The sequence below is a fragment of the Macrobrachium rosenbergii genome, chromosome 10, assembly GCF_040412425.1.
Source record: "Macrobrachium rosenbergii isolate ZJJX-2024 chromosome 10, ASM4041242v1, whole genome shotgun sequence".
NCBI classification, from domain to species: domain Eukaryota; kingdom Metazoa; phylum Arthropoda; class Malacostraca; order Decapoda; family Palaemonidae; genus Macrobrachium; species Macrobrachium rosenbergii.
This window is the reverse complement of record NC_089750.1, coordinates 25045053-25061929: the sequence shown is the minus strand read 5'-3', so window position 1 is coordinate 25061929 and position 16877 is coordinate 25045053. Positions and strand designations below refer to the sequence as shown.

General features: G+C 39.2%; 1 protein-coding gene across 1 annotated transcript in view; it reads right to left on the bottom strand.

Annotated features, from left to right (window-relative positions):
• LOC136842292 (uncharacterized) overlaps positions 1-16877 on the bottom strand; it is a 62066-nt gene that overhangs the window by 43497 nt on the left and 1692 nt on the right. Inside the window, exons 2-3 of the mRNA XM_067109552.1 lie at positions 12935-13088; positions 4116-5415 (exon numbers count right to left, since the gene is read on the bottom strand). Coding sequence (XP_066965653.1) covers positions 4116-5415; positions 12935-13088 — 1454 coding nt within the window. The remainder of the gene's footprint in view (positions 1-4115; positions 5416-12934; positions 13089-16877) is intronic.

Below are 16877 nucleotides of genomic sequence, written 5' to 3'. Positions count from 1 at the left end.
GTAACGGTGCCTGGTAAAAAAGTGTGATTTGTGAAATTAGCGCAGCTGCAAAGGAATTTTACAGAGGCTTTCACAAGTCTGTGTAAGGTAACGTGAATTTTACTTATTAATACCATGGTATAATAAGTTAGCGAAATTTTGCCTTAGTGAAATTATTATTGATAAATCTTTTGTGGAATTGTGTGTTCTTGTGATTGCACTCTCTTCATATTTTCACATTTTTTTTTATGTTTGTGATGTAACATCTATTTACTTAGCATTTTAAATATTTCTTGGTAATTTAACATCGCATACTTGTTTTAATTTTTCATTTATTAAGATTTTCTTTTCAAATCTTGAGTAATTCTTGATAGTTTAAATTTTTCTTGATTAATTTAAATTCCTGATAAATTAAAGTTTTTGTGAATTAGTTTTTTTTTTCATAATTCAATTCAAGAATTAAGTTTTGTGTTGTTTTCAAGTAATAGCAAATTTTACAGATTGTGAATTCTAATTAAATTTTTAATTTAAAAATAAATTTTTGTATTTAATATTTTTTAGAAAAACAGTGTTTCATTTACTGACCACCAGTGAATAGGATTAATTGTGTGTGCATAAGGCAAAGTGATAAACATGTTTTGTTCTTTTAGTTTTGCTAAAGTGAGTTAAGACCAGGGAAACAGTTAAAGTTATTTGATGGAGTGATGCCCTTTTAGTCTAGAATAGTTCTCATTTAATTGTTGATGCCTCACACATATTCTGATAAACTTAGTTTGATTTTTAAAGTGATTAATAAGATTTTTAAGGGATCACTGTTACCTTTAGAGTACTCAGTCGTAATAATTAATGTTATGAGAGTTCAGGTATCTGGCTGAAGTGAGGTAAATTTTTGAATTTTTAAATTAGTTGTGTAATAACCAGGTACTTGGTACGCTGTTCCTTCACTACATTCTCAAGCTTATAAAATACAATGTAATTTAAATGATTAAAAGTATACTATCATTGTTGGCTAGGAAGCGAAGTAAAAAGTTAGTAAAAATTATATGGGTAAAAATTTTAAAAATGATTTACAATAAAATATAAGAGTACTCACATAAAACATATTATAGAATAAAACAGTGGATATGATGAATTGTCCAGGTTCAGATTCAGATGTATAAAAAGAAAAAAGAAAAATATATTAACAGAAAGTATACAAAGTAATTTTTCAATACAAATATACAGGAAAATAAAAATTTCAAGCCATCTACTTGTGTTACTTATCTCGGTATGCTGTATTGATGATTTGGATGACTTGACGAGCGAGCAACCAGTACGAGGGAAAATGCATAATGCTTTGCAGATCTTGTCCGGACTGACCTCTTTTTAGTCTAGCCAATACGGACGCTACAGGCGTCGTCGCACTACACGAACTGTTCTGGTGGTTTCTGCACATCGGTTTATCCACCTTTCAGAAGTTGAATTTTGAAACGTAACAGTGTTAGAAGAAAAACATATACATATATATATATATATATATATATATATATATATATATATATATATATATGTATATATACATGACCTTTTATCACATCACCGTGATTCATATAAAAGATTGCTATATAGCAAAAAACGTCCTTTAATATCCAATTTCGCTGGTTCGAGCCCACGGGACGACGAATTTCTTATCAACTAGAAAAATTCCCCTTCGGTAACATATATGAAAATATATTATTTTCGAGGTAGAGCGAATTGGATATTAAAGGACGTCTGTAGCTTAATGCTTATATATATATATATATATATATATATATATATATATATATATATATATATATATATATTATATATATATATATATATATATATATTTTTCTTCTAACACTGTTACGTTATATAAAATTCAACTTATGTATGTTTTTCTTCTAACACTGTTACGTTCAAAATTCAACTTCTGAAAGGTGGATAAACCGATGTACGGAAACCACCAGAACAGTTCGTCTAGGGCGACGCCTGTAGCGTCCGTATTGGCTAGACTAAGGGGTCAGTCCGGCCAAGATCTTCAAAGCATTATGCATTTTTCCTCGTACTGGTTGCTCGCTGGTCAAGTCATCCAAATCATCAATACAGCATACCGAGATAATTAACACAAGTAGATGGCTTGAAATTTTTATTTCCCTGTATATTTGTATTGAAAAATTACTTTGTATACTTTCTGTTAACATATTTTTCTTTTTTCTTTTTATACATCTGAATCTGAACCTGAACAATTCTTCATATCCACTGTTTTATTCTATAATATGTTTTATGTGAGTACTCTTATATTGTAAATCACTTGTAAAATTTTTACCCATATAATTTTTACTAACTTTTTACTTCGCTTCCTAGCCAACAATGATAGTATACTTTTAATCATTTAAATTACATTGTATTTTATAACTTGAGAATGTAGTGAAGGAACAACGAATCGCGTTGCAAATAAAAAGTGGTGCATCTTAACCTACGAACTAACGCTCTCCTCTCCTCTCCTCTCCTCATTCGCTAGAACTGCTTATGTAACTTTCAGACCGGTACCAATTAAATCAGCAGAATGACGTTTAAAAGGCTAAGACTTCTTCCCTTAGCAGAGATCGGCAAAGGTAGCAATGCAGTCAAATATGGTCTCCGTATTTAAAAACAGGCCATACTATGAAGAAATTTCTCTCTTCAGAAAATAAGGAAAATATGGGGACCCCGTATTTAAATGGAAGTGAGACAAAAAAAAAATATATATATATATATATATATATATATATATATATATATATATATATGTATGTATGTATGTTGTTGATTAACATAAGGTAGTGCGCTGAAATAGCCTATTCTAAATTTACTGAAAAAGAAAGCCAATTGAATCTATTCTAATTCACATATCTAATATTTTAACACATAAATACTACACACAAAACACACACACATCTATATATATATATATATATATATATATATATATATATATATATATATATATGCATGCGTGTATGTATAAATATATATGCTTAATTATAGACTTGATAATTTTATGATTAGTAATTTAAAGAAAGTCAGTAACATCAGCAAACTGCACGTAAATAGACCAGCCAATGTTTTGCAAAAATATTCTATTATTACATTACATTTCAGGATTGCTACTCAGTGCAATAAGACGTTCAACAGTTGTTGGTTGCTATTCATTCTTTCCTCTACCTGTATTATGTTCTTGTATATTTTATCACTTTCATGTATTCTGAAAGAGAAAGCGGATCTGCTTATCTAAAACCGAAGTGTTCCTTGTACATAATTAAAAAACACTGGGACTTCTAAATGTAAAATTCGTGGGAACTATCTTCAAGTTCAATATGGCTCTTAAAGAATAGCATTCCAGGATGTCACTAATACGTTTGCTGGTCTTGGAAATTTAAATTCTCACAAAAAATATATGATTTTATGTTAATTAAAAGTCGATCTGAAAAATACTATGTAAAATAAGGAAAACACGAAACTGCCCATAATGACTTGCTAACCTGGATTAATCACACGTATATAAAGTAATCTGAAATAATTTAACACCAGGTTATACGCTTATGAATGGATATCACTTGTGTGATGGAATATACTCTAAAAAAAATTCGGTTAAGGGGAAGACCTTTGCACTTTATGGCCTTGAAATTTGGGAGTGAGAACATAAAAATATAAAAATATGATGAACAGAGGCAGAAGTTTGGAATACAACTGAATTCTTTACACTGGTTTGACTCCATCTGGTATCACGTCACCCCTACAAAAACACATTCAGTATATCTGAGCTGCGACTTTGGGAAGTCCATCATGCTTTTCTTAGACCATGATATCTAAATAAAAAATGTTAGTGAAGTTTTGCTACCCAACCCACAAGGTGATATTAATTTGTTATTTTTGGCCCAAGATAATATCACTTTCTTATTTTTGGGCCTCAAGCAGACTTGTTGCTGTCACAAACATACTCCCTAGAAATATAAAGTTGTATAAATAAAAGTGTAATCAAAATCAGGGTTCAACGTATCCTGTATGTAAGACTTGTTATCTGTAAATATTGTCAATTTATTAATTTTTTCCTATTCTCAATTGTGCTTTTAAAAATTATTTCAACTCACCCATTTTGACGTCATTAAAAAGTGGTGGATCAGGATCGCCGGTCTTCCTGGCATACACACCAGATTTGAGTTTTTTCAGTAGACCATCATTCACATTGAGAAAATCTACCTCCGGCGTCCATATGGACTCTACCTCACTATTTGAAAGTTTGTTTTTTGCTTCTTCGTCTTTAATATTCTTGAATTTAAGGTTTCGGTCGGTCCAAGCAAGATAAACCTCATACTCCATGTAGAAAGCTAAACTGATGTCATCAATTTTGGAGAATCGAATTAAATGAACGTGAGGGAAAATCAACAGCTTGTCCTTGAAGGTCTGTCCTGGTGGAGGTCGATGACTAGCATATCTTCCGGTAAATGCTATAATGCCACAGTCTTTTTCATCACTTCCGTCTGCGCAGTCTTCCCTTAAATTGCACCTTACATCCCTGGCCACACATGAACCATCCGAACACATATACTGCTTTGTTGTGCAAGCAGACAATCCAAGTTCCATCTTTTCTCCCGGAGCAAAAGTGCAAAACGGACTGACGACATCCCACTGTGTTCTGCCAATGGGATAATCTTCAGGGTTATGTAGATGAGTGGTGGCTATGGTCATATTAACCATGGTATCCTTAAAAAGCCAACTCGTGCCTCCTGTAGAAAACATAGCCATTCCATAATAGCCTCTGAAATATGGACGATTATTTACATAACCATCTATAATGAATAGTATCTGATGTTCTACAGGTCTGCAAAGTCCCCTCAAATAGACAAAATCATTAGCTGTTCTACCGCAGGGAAAGCAGTGCGCTCCTTCACATCCCTGGTCGCCCCAAAATGGCATGTCATTTCTTAATACTACACAGTTAGCATTAGCACCACTGTTCGGTTCACCTGGCCCCCAAGCACTGTAGGTAATAGGTTCTCCAGTTTTAACATTGCGCCAAATACCCTCTGTTAAATCATCAGTGGCACCGAGGAGCAAACGTCTATAGCTTTTACTGTCACATGCATTTCTAAACTGGAAACTGTCCTCAAACAGTCTTGTGTTCAATTCAGCATTCGGAGGAATGAAGACTGACGTATGTACAAGATTGCAAAACACTATAGCCTCAGACAAAATATATCTTTCCATAGGTACAATGACATACGCTGGCTCATCTATGCAGAGGCTCGTCACAGGAACAATATATTTATCAACTCCTGGGGTATTAAATTCGGTGACGTCCGTCGAAACGACATTGCCTCTAAGATTTATAGCACACGAAGCTATGTCCCTGATGGTATTCTCGTTGAGAGCATAATTCCAAATATTCATCTGTGAAGGAAAAAAAGTAAGTGAAATTAATACATTTTCACCCTGGTATGTATCAGCTGCAGTGCACAAATGTCAAGGCAGATCACGCAGTGACGCTCCATCAGATTTAAAATAAGAATAAAACGTTTCAAAAGAGCATATTAATAATGATGGAAGATTAATTTAGTTTGCAAGACGCCGAAATACATACCAAATATGTTAATCAATAACAAGTTTTAAATGCATGTGACTTGTACATAAAACTGGAAAACTACAGTCGTACATTATCTCGATTACAGAAATTAAAAGCTCGAACAACTTCATTTCCTAAAATCCAACACATACAAAATTATAATTTTCTGGTATTCGAGGGTTATGCAAAGCATTATCGAACTCATATTTCACCTAAGAAGTTTAATATTTCACCCATAATTTGCACCTGAATCTTATCAAAATTCATGAATTTTATATTTTAGCAAAACACAATTCTACACCTGTTTGGAGACCAGTTATCTCTTGTACGAGAGTTATGCCGGCATATTTGCTAATTTCAGTGTTGCCCAACTTAAACCTCTTGTAAATAATAAAATATATATATATATATATATATATATATATATATATATATATATATATATATATATATATATTGTAAAGACTAGCGCCAAAATACGCTATGAAAGCGCTCTGCCTTTCTGCTTTGCTCGTAATGATAGATGGGCTCTGTCTATTTTGAACTCAGAGGTAGTGATACTGGTTTGGGTTAGTTTGAACCAGTGAAGCCAGGTATAGATCGAGATGTAATCTTTTGGGCAGTAAACTGGTTTCTCAACTGCTTTTGGCAGAGAAGCCGTTTTGATATAGCAGCATGACCTGGGTCAGGACATCGCCCCCATACCCCCTGTCCAGAAGCAATAAAAGGTTTGAAGCAGGGAACGCCCAGCCCTCTACACACACAGTATCGAAGTTTAAGGAGCGTCACGCTACCATGCCCCCTGCCCTCCGCTCACTGGGCCGCCACGTGGGAACCCGCCCACCTCTGGCTGCGTATCCCAACCACGTGTCTCTCAAAGACTGCAAGCGGACAAGTCCCTAAAAGCGTAGCTGATATCAACAGCGCCTTTCATCATCCCCACTAGCCCTTTTCCGCCCCACCCACGCATTTGAAGCAGGCCTGGGTGAGGGAGGCCCTTTGTCACGCAACCACGCGTATCTCTGGCAGAAGACGGCTTTGATGTTTGACGTCAGCCTTACGCCCCTACAATGGCGCAAAGCACCCAAAACGAGTTGCTAGTCACGTTATCGTCTTGTGCATTTATTAACTTGGCCTATAACTTTGTCCATTCCTGATGCTTTTGGTTCAATCCCGCCCACGTGTTCACTGCTTCTTCTCTGAGTCACAAGTAATGCCTTGGGGGAGTCCTGAGCCTAGCGCACCCTGAGTGATCTATCTCCAAATTCCAGCATTAGATTTGTAAACCTGGGTCCCACATCGCTTCCAGAAGGATCGTAGCAGAATTCCTCCTTGGTCCGTGTTCCTGGCATCTCTAAGCTCCCCCTCCGAGGACTTCCGCAGCAGCAATTTAACGTGTTTCAGTTAATTTCTCGACTCAGTGTTATGAGAATATACCTATTTTTGTATCCACGTGTTTCACGCACTTCCCTTTGAGTAAGAGCCCTCCGCTCCTTGTATCACTCCTATTAGTTTGTGTTTTATATGTCCTGGTTATCTTGCAAGGCCATTTTAGAGTAAAGTAATAAATGTGGAGTCATAAGAACCACCTGCACCAGGAAACATAAAAATGGCGACCTGACCAATGATTCTCGTATCGTTCTTGAAGTTGCAATTTCAGAATCAGCAATTAGCCCAGCTGCTGGATACGAGACAGATTACGAACCTTGAAAAGCCAGCGAACAGGCCGCGAAATTCTACGAAGTAAACCGTGTTATTTAGCGAGGACATTTTAGCAAACGCGACTAACCCTAGAATTTTTTTATAGTAGGCTTACGTCAGAGGAAAACGAGAGAGAATCGCCGAAACTAGCTTTGAAGCCTTGGTACTTAGCTTGCATGCCATTCAATTAGGTTATTTAGGTGCTAAATCATTAAAGGAATAGTGCGTATATTCCTCCTGTAGAAACGAGTGATTTCAAAACCGAATCCTTAAATAGGCGCGAGAAATCGACGGAAAACACGTGTTCGAAAGTCAGACTAGCATCGCTGACTCATTTTACTCTCTCTCTCATTTAGAAATAGGAGCGAAAGCGTATATTATACGCCAAGGACGCAAAAGGTCAACAAATCATGTCTGTCTTCAGTTCGGAAGTCCCGGGCTTTGTTTACTCTTCATTCATTCAGAGTCTACTTAGAATGTAAAATTTGTTAGTTTGATTTTCTTTGCTCTACCAAATTGTTTTGCATTATTGGGGGTCTGACATTATATATTGTTCTGTTTTTTTTGTGTGCTTTGTTTTGTGCTTTTACTACGGCTATGTGTGTTGCCTATCTGTTATGAATGTGGGATGGCCACCCACCTAATTGCCCTTGAGAATAATGCTTCCCATAAGTCAGTGAAACTAGCGCTCACTAATCAGACTTGCCTGTGCGGAATTTAGGAGCCTATATTCTATTCTTGTCTCAATAAACACGCTTTCATCGTGTAATTTGGTGAGACCAACAGCTTCAATTCAGTCCTTAGATAAGCCCGCCTCGTCAGTAATTCGAGACCTATATATATATCCTAATCATCGTCCCCAACTGACCGGTTTTGTCGTTACCTTGGGAGACCAATCATTACTAATCATCGCTCCTAACTGACCCGCTTTGTCGGCAATTTTGGGAGACCATCATTTGCCCATCATCGCCCCAATCAGCTTGCTCCGCCGGTAAATCGAGACCAATCATTACAATCATCGCCTCAACTAAAACCTATTTGCCGCACCGCGGGAGACCAATCATAATCATCGCCCCCAATCACCTGTTTGGTCATACCTTGGGAGACCAATCATTGCTAATCATCGTCCCCAACCAGCCCGCTCCGTCGGTAAATCGGGAGACCAATCATTGCTAATCATCGTCCCCAACTAAACCCGTTTTGTCGGTACCGGGAGACCACCGCCATAATCACGCCCCAACTAAACCCGTTTTGTCGGTACCGTGGGAGACCAATCATTGCTAATCATCGTCCCGAATCAGCCTGCTCCGTCGGTAAATCGGGAGACCAATATTGCTAATCATCATCCCCAATCAGACCCGTTTTGTCGGTACCTTGGGAGACCAGAACATTCCCCTTCCTAATTCCCTGCCGTAGCCCGCTGTGCCTGGGCGGGAGATCATTCCTACGCCCTTGGGGAAATTTCCAAAATTCCCACAGCTCTGAGAAATTAATTCTGAGTGTTACTAGCATCCTCTCCCACCTGCAAAATGTCGACACGGTCTCAGCAGAGCGAGGATTTCAAGTTCTTCATGTCCTCAGGGAAGGAACTCGGCCTTTCCGGGAGAGAACTAAGAGACTGGGTACAGGAGAGGATGGATGCCATACAAGCAGAGAAACAGGCTCAGGAGAGACGAGAAGAAGCCGAGAGACAGGAACGAGAGGCAGAGAGACAGGCTCAGGAGAAACGAGAAGAAGCAGAGAGACAGGAACGAGAAGCAGAAAGACAGGCTCAGGAGAAACAAGAAGAAGCCGCGAGACAGGAACGGGAAGCCGAGAGGGAAGAAAGGGACAAGCAGCGTGCCCATGAACTCGCGATGCTGCAACAGAGTGGCCCTTCGCCTCCACCTGCCCCCCAGGGAATGAGTGCCTTCAGCCAGGCTCTCACCTGCATGCCAAAGTGGACGGAGGCCGAGCCCGAGGTGTGGCTCGACAGCGCCAAGACAGTGTTAAAGACCTGCCCCCTGAGTGCCACCGAACTCTCCCTGGTGTTGGGTGTTCCTGAGGAAGGCCCTGATTGCTTCATGTGCCCTCCCGCCGGAGGAGCAGGAAAATTGGGAGGTCGCACGCCAGACTATCAAAGGAGTACGAGATAACCCTGAACGCTGAGGAGGCACTGGCGCCGGGCTAGTGAAGGAAGCTGGGACCAGGACGGCAGACTGGGCACATAGTCCGAGCGCGTTCGTGCCAAATGGTTCAGAGTCCTGGGGTTGGCGACTTCAACAACAAGGCAATCAAACAAATACAAATAGAGAACTTCTACTTCATACTTCACTGGCCCTCGCCACGCACATCGCCGAGAAGGAGCCCCAACCTTAGCTGATTGCCGCCGACAGCAGATCTCTGGGACACCCATCACCCTGTGAGAGCTCCTGCAGCGCAGTTACTCCACCTGCCTACCTCGGTGCCCTCCACCAAAGAATACCTGGCAATCACAGAAGCCCAAAGTGGTTCTGTAAAGATCGGGCATGCCAAAGAGCACGTCGCAGTAAAACAACCAGTGTTTCTCTCTCCCAAGACAACCCCTAATAAGTCGCCGCGCTCTGCCGCAGGAGTGCGAAGAGATTTCAGCTAAACTTTTGCACGGCGTGCAAGGTTTATGGCCACTCTTCTCAGGTAAAATGCCCTAGAAATAATAAGTCCGAAATCCTGCCGCCTGGCAGTAACGAACCTTGAGTCCCTAGGCTCCTCCTGCCGAGGGTCCCATCTATGTGGCACCTCCTCGAGGTAACACTCATAATACCAGGTCGGGCGTGTTTCCGACGCACTCTGGCACAAATTTCCTCAAGAAGGGACAAAGTTCCCAGGAGCTATAATTGACTGACGCAAGCCTGCCAACATTGGAGGGCATAAACGATTTTAAGATGATCTCCCTACGGTCCAACTGAGGGTCACCCTGACCCCACAGAGCCAGGACCCTTCGTCCCGCCAGAGGAAAACATTCCAGAGGCTATGACGCCCTCCTGGCCACGACTTTACGTCCTATTTCAACCACAACCATTCTGGGGTCCCCATTCCCCAATTAATCATCCAAACTGAGGTTCAGTGCCCGGCATGGCATCAGTGCCAGTAACAGGCTCTCAGCCAGATCTCCTTCAGAGAATCTCGCTCTGCCAGTGCCACTAGGCGCACTGAGCAGTGCCAGTCTCCGTCCGGTCCAGACGTGATCGACATTCACCACCAAGGATCGCTACCAGCCAGTGCCAATGTTATGCCTGAGCTGGTCACCCTGCATGCAAGTCGACCTTGCCCTCCGGCCGTCCCTCTCGCCGCCCACCGCAGATCTCCTGAGTCATGATTCTGCCCTGCCTTCCTGGGCCGACATGAACCCCGTGAACTGGGCGCCGGTTAATGTCCGAGATGGCTTAACAAAAATTCCTGGGTCACTTGTCGCAGCAGCTGACCCAGACGGCAATTCCCTGCCGCCTTTGGCCTCGGGCCCGATTTCGGCCAAGGACAACCGCCCAAGGAGGAGGTTCGGCGGGCGGAGTCACCACATGTGGGGCGAATGCAGGTAGTCCACAACGAGCCCTCAAGCTCTTCTGGGCCTTGTGCAAACTTGGCATAGGGCCACCATCTTCATCTTTTGAACGTCTTGGCACCTTTCATCCAGGAGAGGATGTCAAGGCCTTCCGCTATCTTCTTCCTTCCTTTGTTAAATTTCTACCTCATCCTTCTCATCGATCTTTCCCTTCACACTTTCCCCTACTTACCACCGCAATGCAGTTAACATATGGGATATCATCCCCTTTAAAAGCGCATTAATCATTTTTTTTTTTTATTTTGAAGCAGTAAGAGAGACAGAAGGGAAGTGAGCACGCCTACGCTCGCCCTTTGGCACAAGGCAGGTGTGTGTTGCTCTTCCTGAAGGGGTTAAAATTTCTTTGTTTCTTTCCTGGCCCTTGGGCTGAGAGTTAGCTCTGACCGTCGCCTATTGGCGACGGACGTTAGATTAATAGATAAACAATAAATACCTCTACCTATCTCTGTTTTGAGTTTATTATTTACTTCTGTATTTAATTCTTTCCTCTATTTGTTATCGAATCTCGAGTCAAGACTCTGCCTCAGAATTTTAACGCGTTCTTTAATCCTCGCGTGTGGCCCGCCCCTTAGTAAGTTAGAAATCATGTCCTTTCAAGCTTGTCATTCTGTGTAGTTTTCTTTTATGTTTTATTGAGTTATTCTTGTGAGAATGTCAAATTTCTATCCATTTTCCCCTTTTTATGTGTTTATCCTCCTATCCATACTTCTCGAGCGAGTAGTCTATTTATAACTTACACCTGAAAGTTGTAGGTCAGGTAGTTAAAAAATTTAGCGTTGTTTAAAGCAAGGCGTAATTAAAAATGTTCAGGGCGAGGAACGCTCAGCCCTCACACACAGTATCGAGTTTAAGCCGAGCGGTCACGCTACCATGCCCCCCTGCCCTCTGTTCGCTCGCCACCACGTGGAAACACGCCACCCTCTGCTCCGTGTCCCGATCCACGTGGCCCTCAAAGACTGCAAGCGGGGATTGCAAGTCCCCAAAAGCGAGCTGATACTCAACGGCGGCCTTTTCATCATCCCAAGGGCGTCCTTTTCCGCCCCAATCTACGACTTGAAGCAGTACCTTGGTGAGGGAGGCCCTTTTGTCGACGCAACCACGTGTATCTCTGGCAGAAGACGAAGCTGGATGCCGACGTCAGCCTTACACCCCTACAATGTGGTAAAGTACCCAAAACGAGTTGCTAGTCACGTTACTTCGCCCTTGTGCATTTATTAACTTCTGGGCCTATAACTTTGTATTCCCTGATGCTTCTTGGTTCAATCCCGGCCCACGTGTTCACTGCTTCTTTCCTCTGAGTCACAAGTAACGCCTTGGGGAGTCCTTGGCGCCTTCAGCGCACCCCCGAGTAATTCATTCCCCAAATTCCAGCATTAGATTTGTAACCTGGGTCCTAATATCGTTTCAGAAGGACGATCGTAGCAGAATTCTCCTTGGTCCGTGTTCCTGGCATTCCCAAGCTCCCCGCCCTCCGGGAGGACTTCGGCAGCAGCAATTTAACGTGTTTCAGTTAATTTCCCTTTGATCTTGTGTGTTATGAGAATATACCTATTTTTGTATCCACGTGTTTCACGCACTTCCCTTTGAGTAAGAGCCCCCGCCCTTGTATCACTCCTATTAGTTTGTGTTTTATACGTCCTGGTTATCTTGCAAGGCCATTTTAGAGTAAAGTAATAAATGTGGAGTCATAAGAACCACCTGCACCAGGAAACATAAATATATATATATATATATATATATATATATATATATATATATATATATATATATATATATATATATATATATATATATATATATTATATTTAGTGTCTAATTTGGTGCTTCTCATTCTATAACTCAGTTAGAAATGCTCTAACTCAGTTAGGAAATGTCATTTCTAACACCTTATTACCAAATCTCAATCTCTCTACAACCCTCTTTCATGACAGAGTTATATCCCATCAGTTACGTAGTTATATCCCGTCCAATTTCTTGAAACTTTTATCTCTCTCTCTCTCTCTCTCTCTCTCTCTCTCTCTCTCTCTCTCTCTCTCTCTCTCTCAGCTATGAGATTTAGTGAATACCTGAGCAACATATCCACTAATAGTCTGCGTTGGGTCGGTGCCACCATTGAAACGGTCCTGGTCTTGCCCTATATAAAGACTGCCATTAAGCGGTATGATTCCATTTGTCCCTGTTAGGTTCCCCGCCACTAAAAGTTTGCCGTCGGAGTATATTCTGCAAGAAAACAGATAAAATGAAACTTAGCTGTAAATACTTCGGAGTCATAAAATTTAAGGATAGTAACATTACACACATACTAGTCCTCTTCTCTGGAGCCAGAGAAATTTATTTAATTACCTCCTTTGGTAAGGACCTGAATTCTAAGTTTTCTGGATTTTAAGATTTTTCTGTGAGCGATAACTCATGAAAGAACGAAATCCTATCAAAATATAGACGTTAACCACAAATTAATGCTAGAATAAAAAAAAACATTAATACACATATATACAGTATATATATATATACATATATATATAGCCTATATATATACTTTGTTGCATATATATATATATATATATATATATATATATATATATATATATATATATATATATATATATATATATATATACACATATCTATAGAGAGGATAGCGGGAATCCTATTCAACAATTCCACATTTATTTCCGAAGACCAGTAATTCCAAGGCTAGAGAAAACAGACAACCTGAAAAACAGTTATAATAAAATATGAAGCAAAAACTCAAAACAACAAAGGTGATGGAAATTAAATGGTAAATAAAAAAAAATATATAAAAAAAAACAGACATTTCGACTAAAACACTATGCGCAAAACATATGGTGAGACAACTAGGCCCAGGCGCTGAGACACTGAAAATAAAATCTTAAGCGTGAAACAGACTAAGAAACTGAAGAGGAACTAAAATACTTAAGTAAAATAAAGAGGCAACAGAGCTCTTGCCATCTAAAGTGGAAGCAGGAAGTGTACTGATCAATAAGGCGGTAAATTAAATTGAGTTAGAAGCACTGGAGCAATATATTGAGGGAGCAGCTGAATTATCCAGTCAACAAGGATTCTATGAGCAATGTGTTTCTTTTTTTTTGAATGGGCAAAGATCTTCAAATCTGCGTGCTGAATACAGATCTTTTGCCTGGGAGATGCAACATCGCAACACATTTCCTGCCAAAGTACGATTTGTCATAGTTCGTGTTTCTTGATAATCTGTGCCTGCTTCATTCCTATCCCTATACCCTACACATCTAATTTAAGTTGACAGAAAATATAATGGCAGCATTCTCGCTACTTTACAGCACCACACCCTGTTCCTTTGATGCAACAAACAAATACATAAATAAAAAATAATAAAATTTATAAGAAATAAAAAACAAGAAATAATTGATTCTTGCGATTTGAATGTGCGTAGATACAGTACAGCAGAGAAGAAATGTATGATACTAACGTGCTTCATGAGGGGAAACTACTGTAGATGTTATGACACCTATTAACGCATAGTGAAATGGCAGTGTGACCGGGGTAGGGGACGACAAATTGTGATAGTAACAGCTTTACAGAGAAAATCCAAGACTTATGCAACCTTTCACTCAGACATGCTACCTTCCTTGTTTCATGTGTTCCGTAACTCAGCTCTTTTTCTCATATTACCAACAACTTTCATAGTTAATACAAAAACTTACAGGAATCAACTTCATCCTATATTACATTTATATTAAAACTAACTTCTCCACCCTCCTGGTTTCCATATGCCCTCATAACCTTATTGCTTGCATTTACTCTCACATTTCCCTTCCTGCAAACATTTTCAAACTCCTTCACTAGTTTCTGCGGTATCTGTTCACTATTCCCGACTGGTATGAATCATCTGCAAACATTAACAATTCCCCACTCCATTTCCTTTGCCACTACTTTGCACCTGTATCTAATGTTTATTCTCCGATGCCTTTCATCACTCCATCCATCACAATATTGGAAAGCCACAGCGACAACAACAAACCCTTGTCTCTGACCCACACTTACTGTATACCAAACCATTCATCACTCTCATCTCTACCCTTGATTTGCTTCCAGCATAAAAACTTTTAACTGCTCTTAATTACTAAGATCTAATACTAGAATCCTTACCCTCAACATTTTCTCTCAATCGATTGTATCTTATACTTATTTAGTTCCATGTGTGATATATATTTACTCTCAAACTTCTCACATAAGTTTCATAGAAAAAGAACTGACCATCACTCCCTCTTCCTTGTCTAAACCCACACTGCTGTGTCTCTAGCAACCTTTTTGTCATCTTCCTTACCTATCCATCAAAACCCTACACACCCCCGTAATGTTATGATCCTATAATTCTAAGTTGTCTCTACCATCTTTACGTTTATAAAATAAAACAGTTAATTCTTTCACCAATTCCTTCTAAAGACCCAGCTGCTCCAAGCACACCTTACAAACATTGTGAAGCCATTTAATCACTTTCACCACCGTGCCGTAGCATCTCATTTGTAAGCCAACTCCTGGTTTTTTACAACCTTCAACAAACATTTAATTGTCTTCCTTATGTCCTCAACCTTCACTTCCACAAGTATTCTCAAACCTTCCTTAACACTTTCCTCTTGTGTCATTCTGGTCTGCCATTCTTCTGCATTTTACGTTCAGCAAATCTACAAAATACTCACTCCATCTAACCAGCACTTTATTCACTTCAGGCAACATCTCACCAATTTGCATATTTTACTCTTAAATTCTTTTGCTCATTTGCCATTTCGTCCGTATTTACCTCATAGCAGAATTTCTTATTCTTTTTTATTCTCTGTAAACTTCTTGTTCACCTTCTCCACACACACACACACACACACAATATATATATATATATATATATATATATATATATATATATATATATATATATATATATATATATATATATATATATATATATATAGTATATATATATATATATATATATATATATATATATATATATATATATATATATATATATATATAAACATACATACATTTATATGTATATATATGATAGATACATAGATATATATATTATCAACCTAACCTAACCTAACTTACACCAGCAGAGGAATTATAATTGTTTCTAAACCAGGCTGCGGTTTAAATTCTGGAGACGAAGCACCTATCAGGTATATTTCCTGTTAGGTGTAAGTGATTCCTGAGGTAAAGTGACCTGGATATTAAACGATTTTTGTGGCTTAATGTATGTAAAAATAAAAATGTAACGGTGTATGTGACAAAAATTTGTAATTAGCTACGTGTTACAAACTTGCAAATCAGCTGTCATGGTGGATGTCGGTTGTTATCGATTTTAAGTATAAAACCTGAACTCGACAGGCATTTGTACTCCTGAGTACATTCCAACTTTTGATGGCACAGTGGTTAAAGACAGTGTGTATCGAATTTTCTAAACCAGACAGAGGTCGAATCCGATGGTGACGAGGGCTTATCAATTATAATTCACCTTGGGTGTAAGTTATTCCTGAGGTAAATATAGTGAACTGGGTATTAAACGATATTGGCGGCTCAGTATTTGTTAATATAAGAAAAAATGTCATGGAGTGTGTCAAAAAAAAAATCTCTCTCTATATATAACATATATGTGTGTGTGTGTGTGTGTGTGTGTTGTGTGTGAGAGAGAGAGAGAGAGAGAGAGAGAGAGAGTATGCATTTGACCGTAAGCGCCTATGCGTGTGCTGGAGACAGAAAATGTTACACACTGCTCCTTACAATTTAATGCGATGGACATTACAGGGATTATATAATCCTGCTCCGTTTCCTCAAGTTGCCTATTGATTTCCTAACACAATAACTACTAAATAATTGGCATTAATAAGGAACGATCTAATGACAAAACCATAAGGAAAAAAGAAAAAAAAACTGTAACGCAAGAAAAAGCATATTTTCTACAGCATGCCAACTACGGTGTTATCCAACAGTTTACTTTAACAAAATAACCAA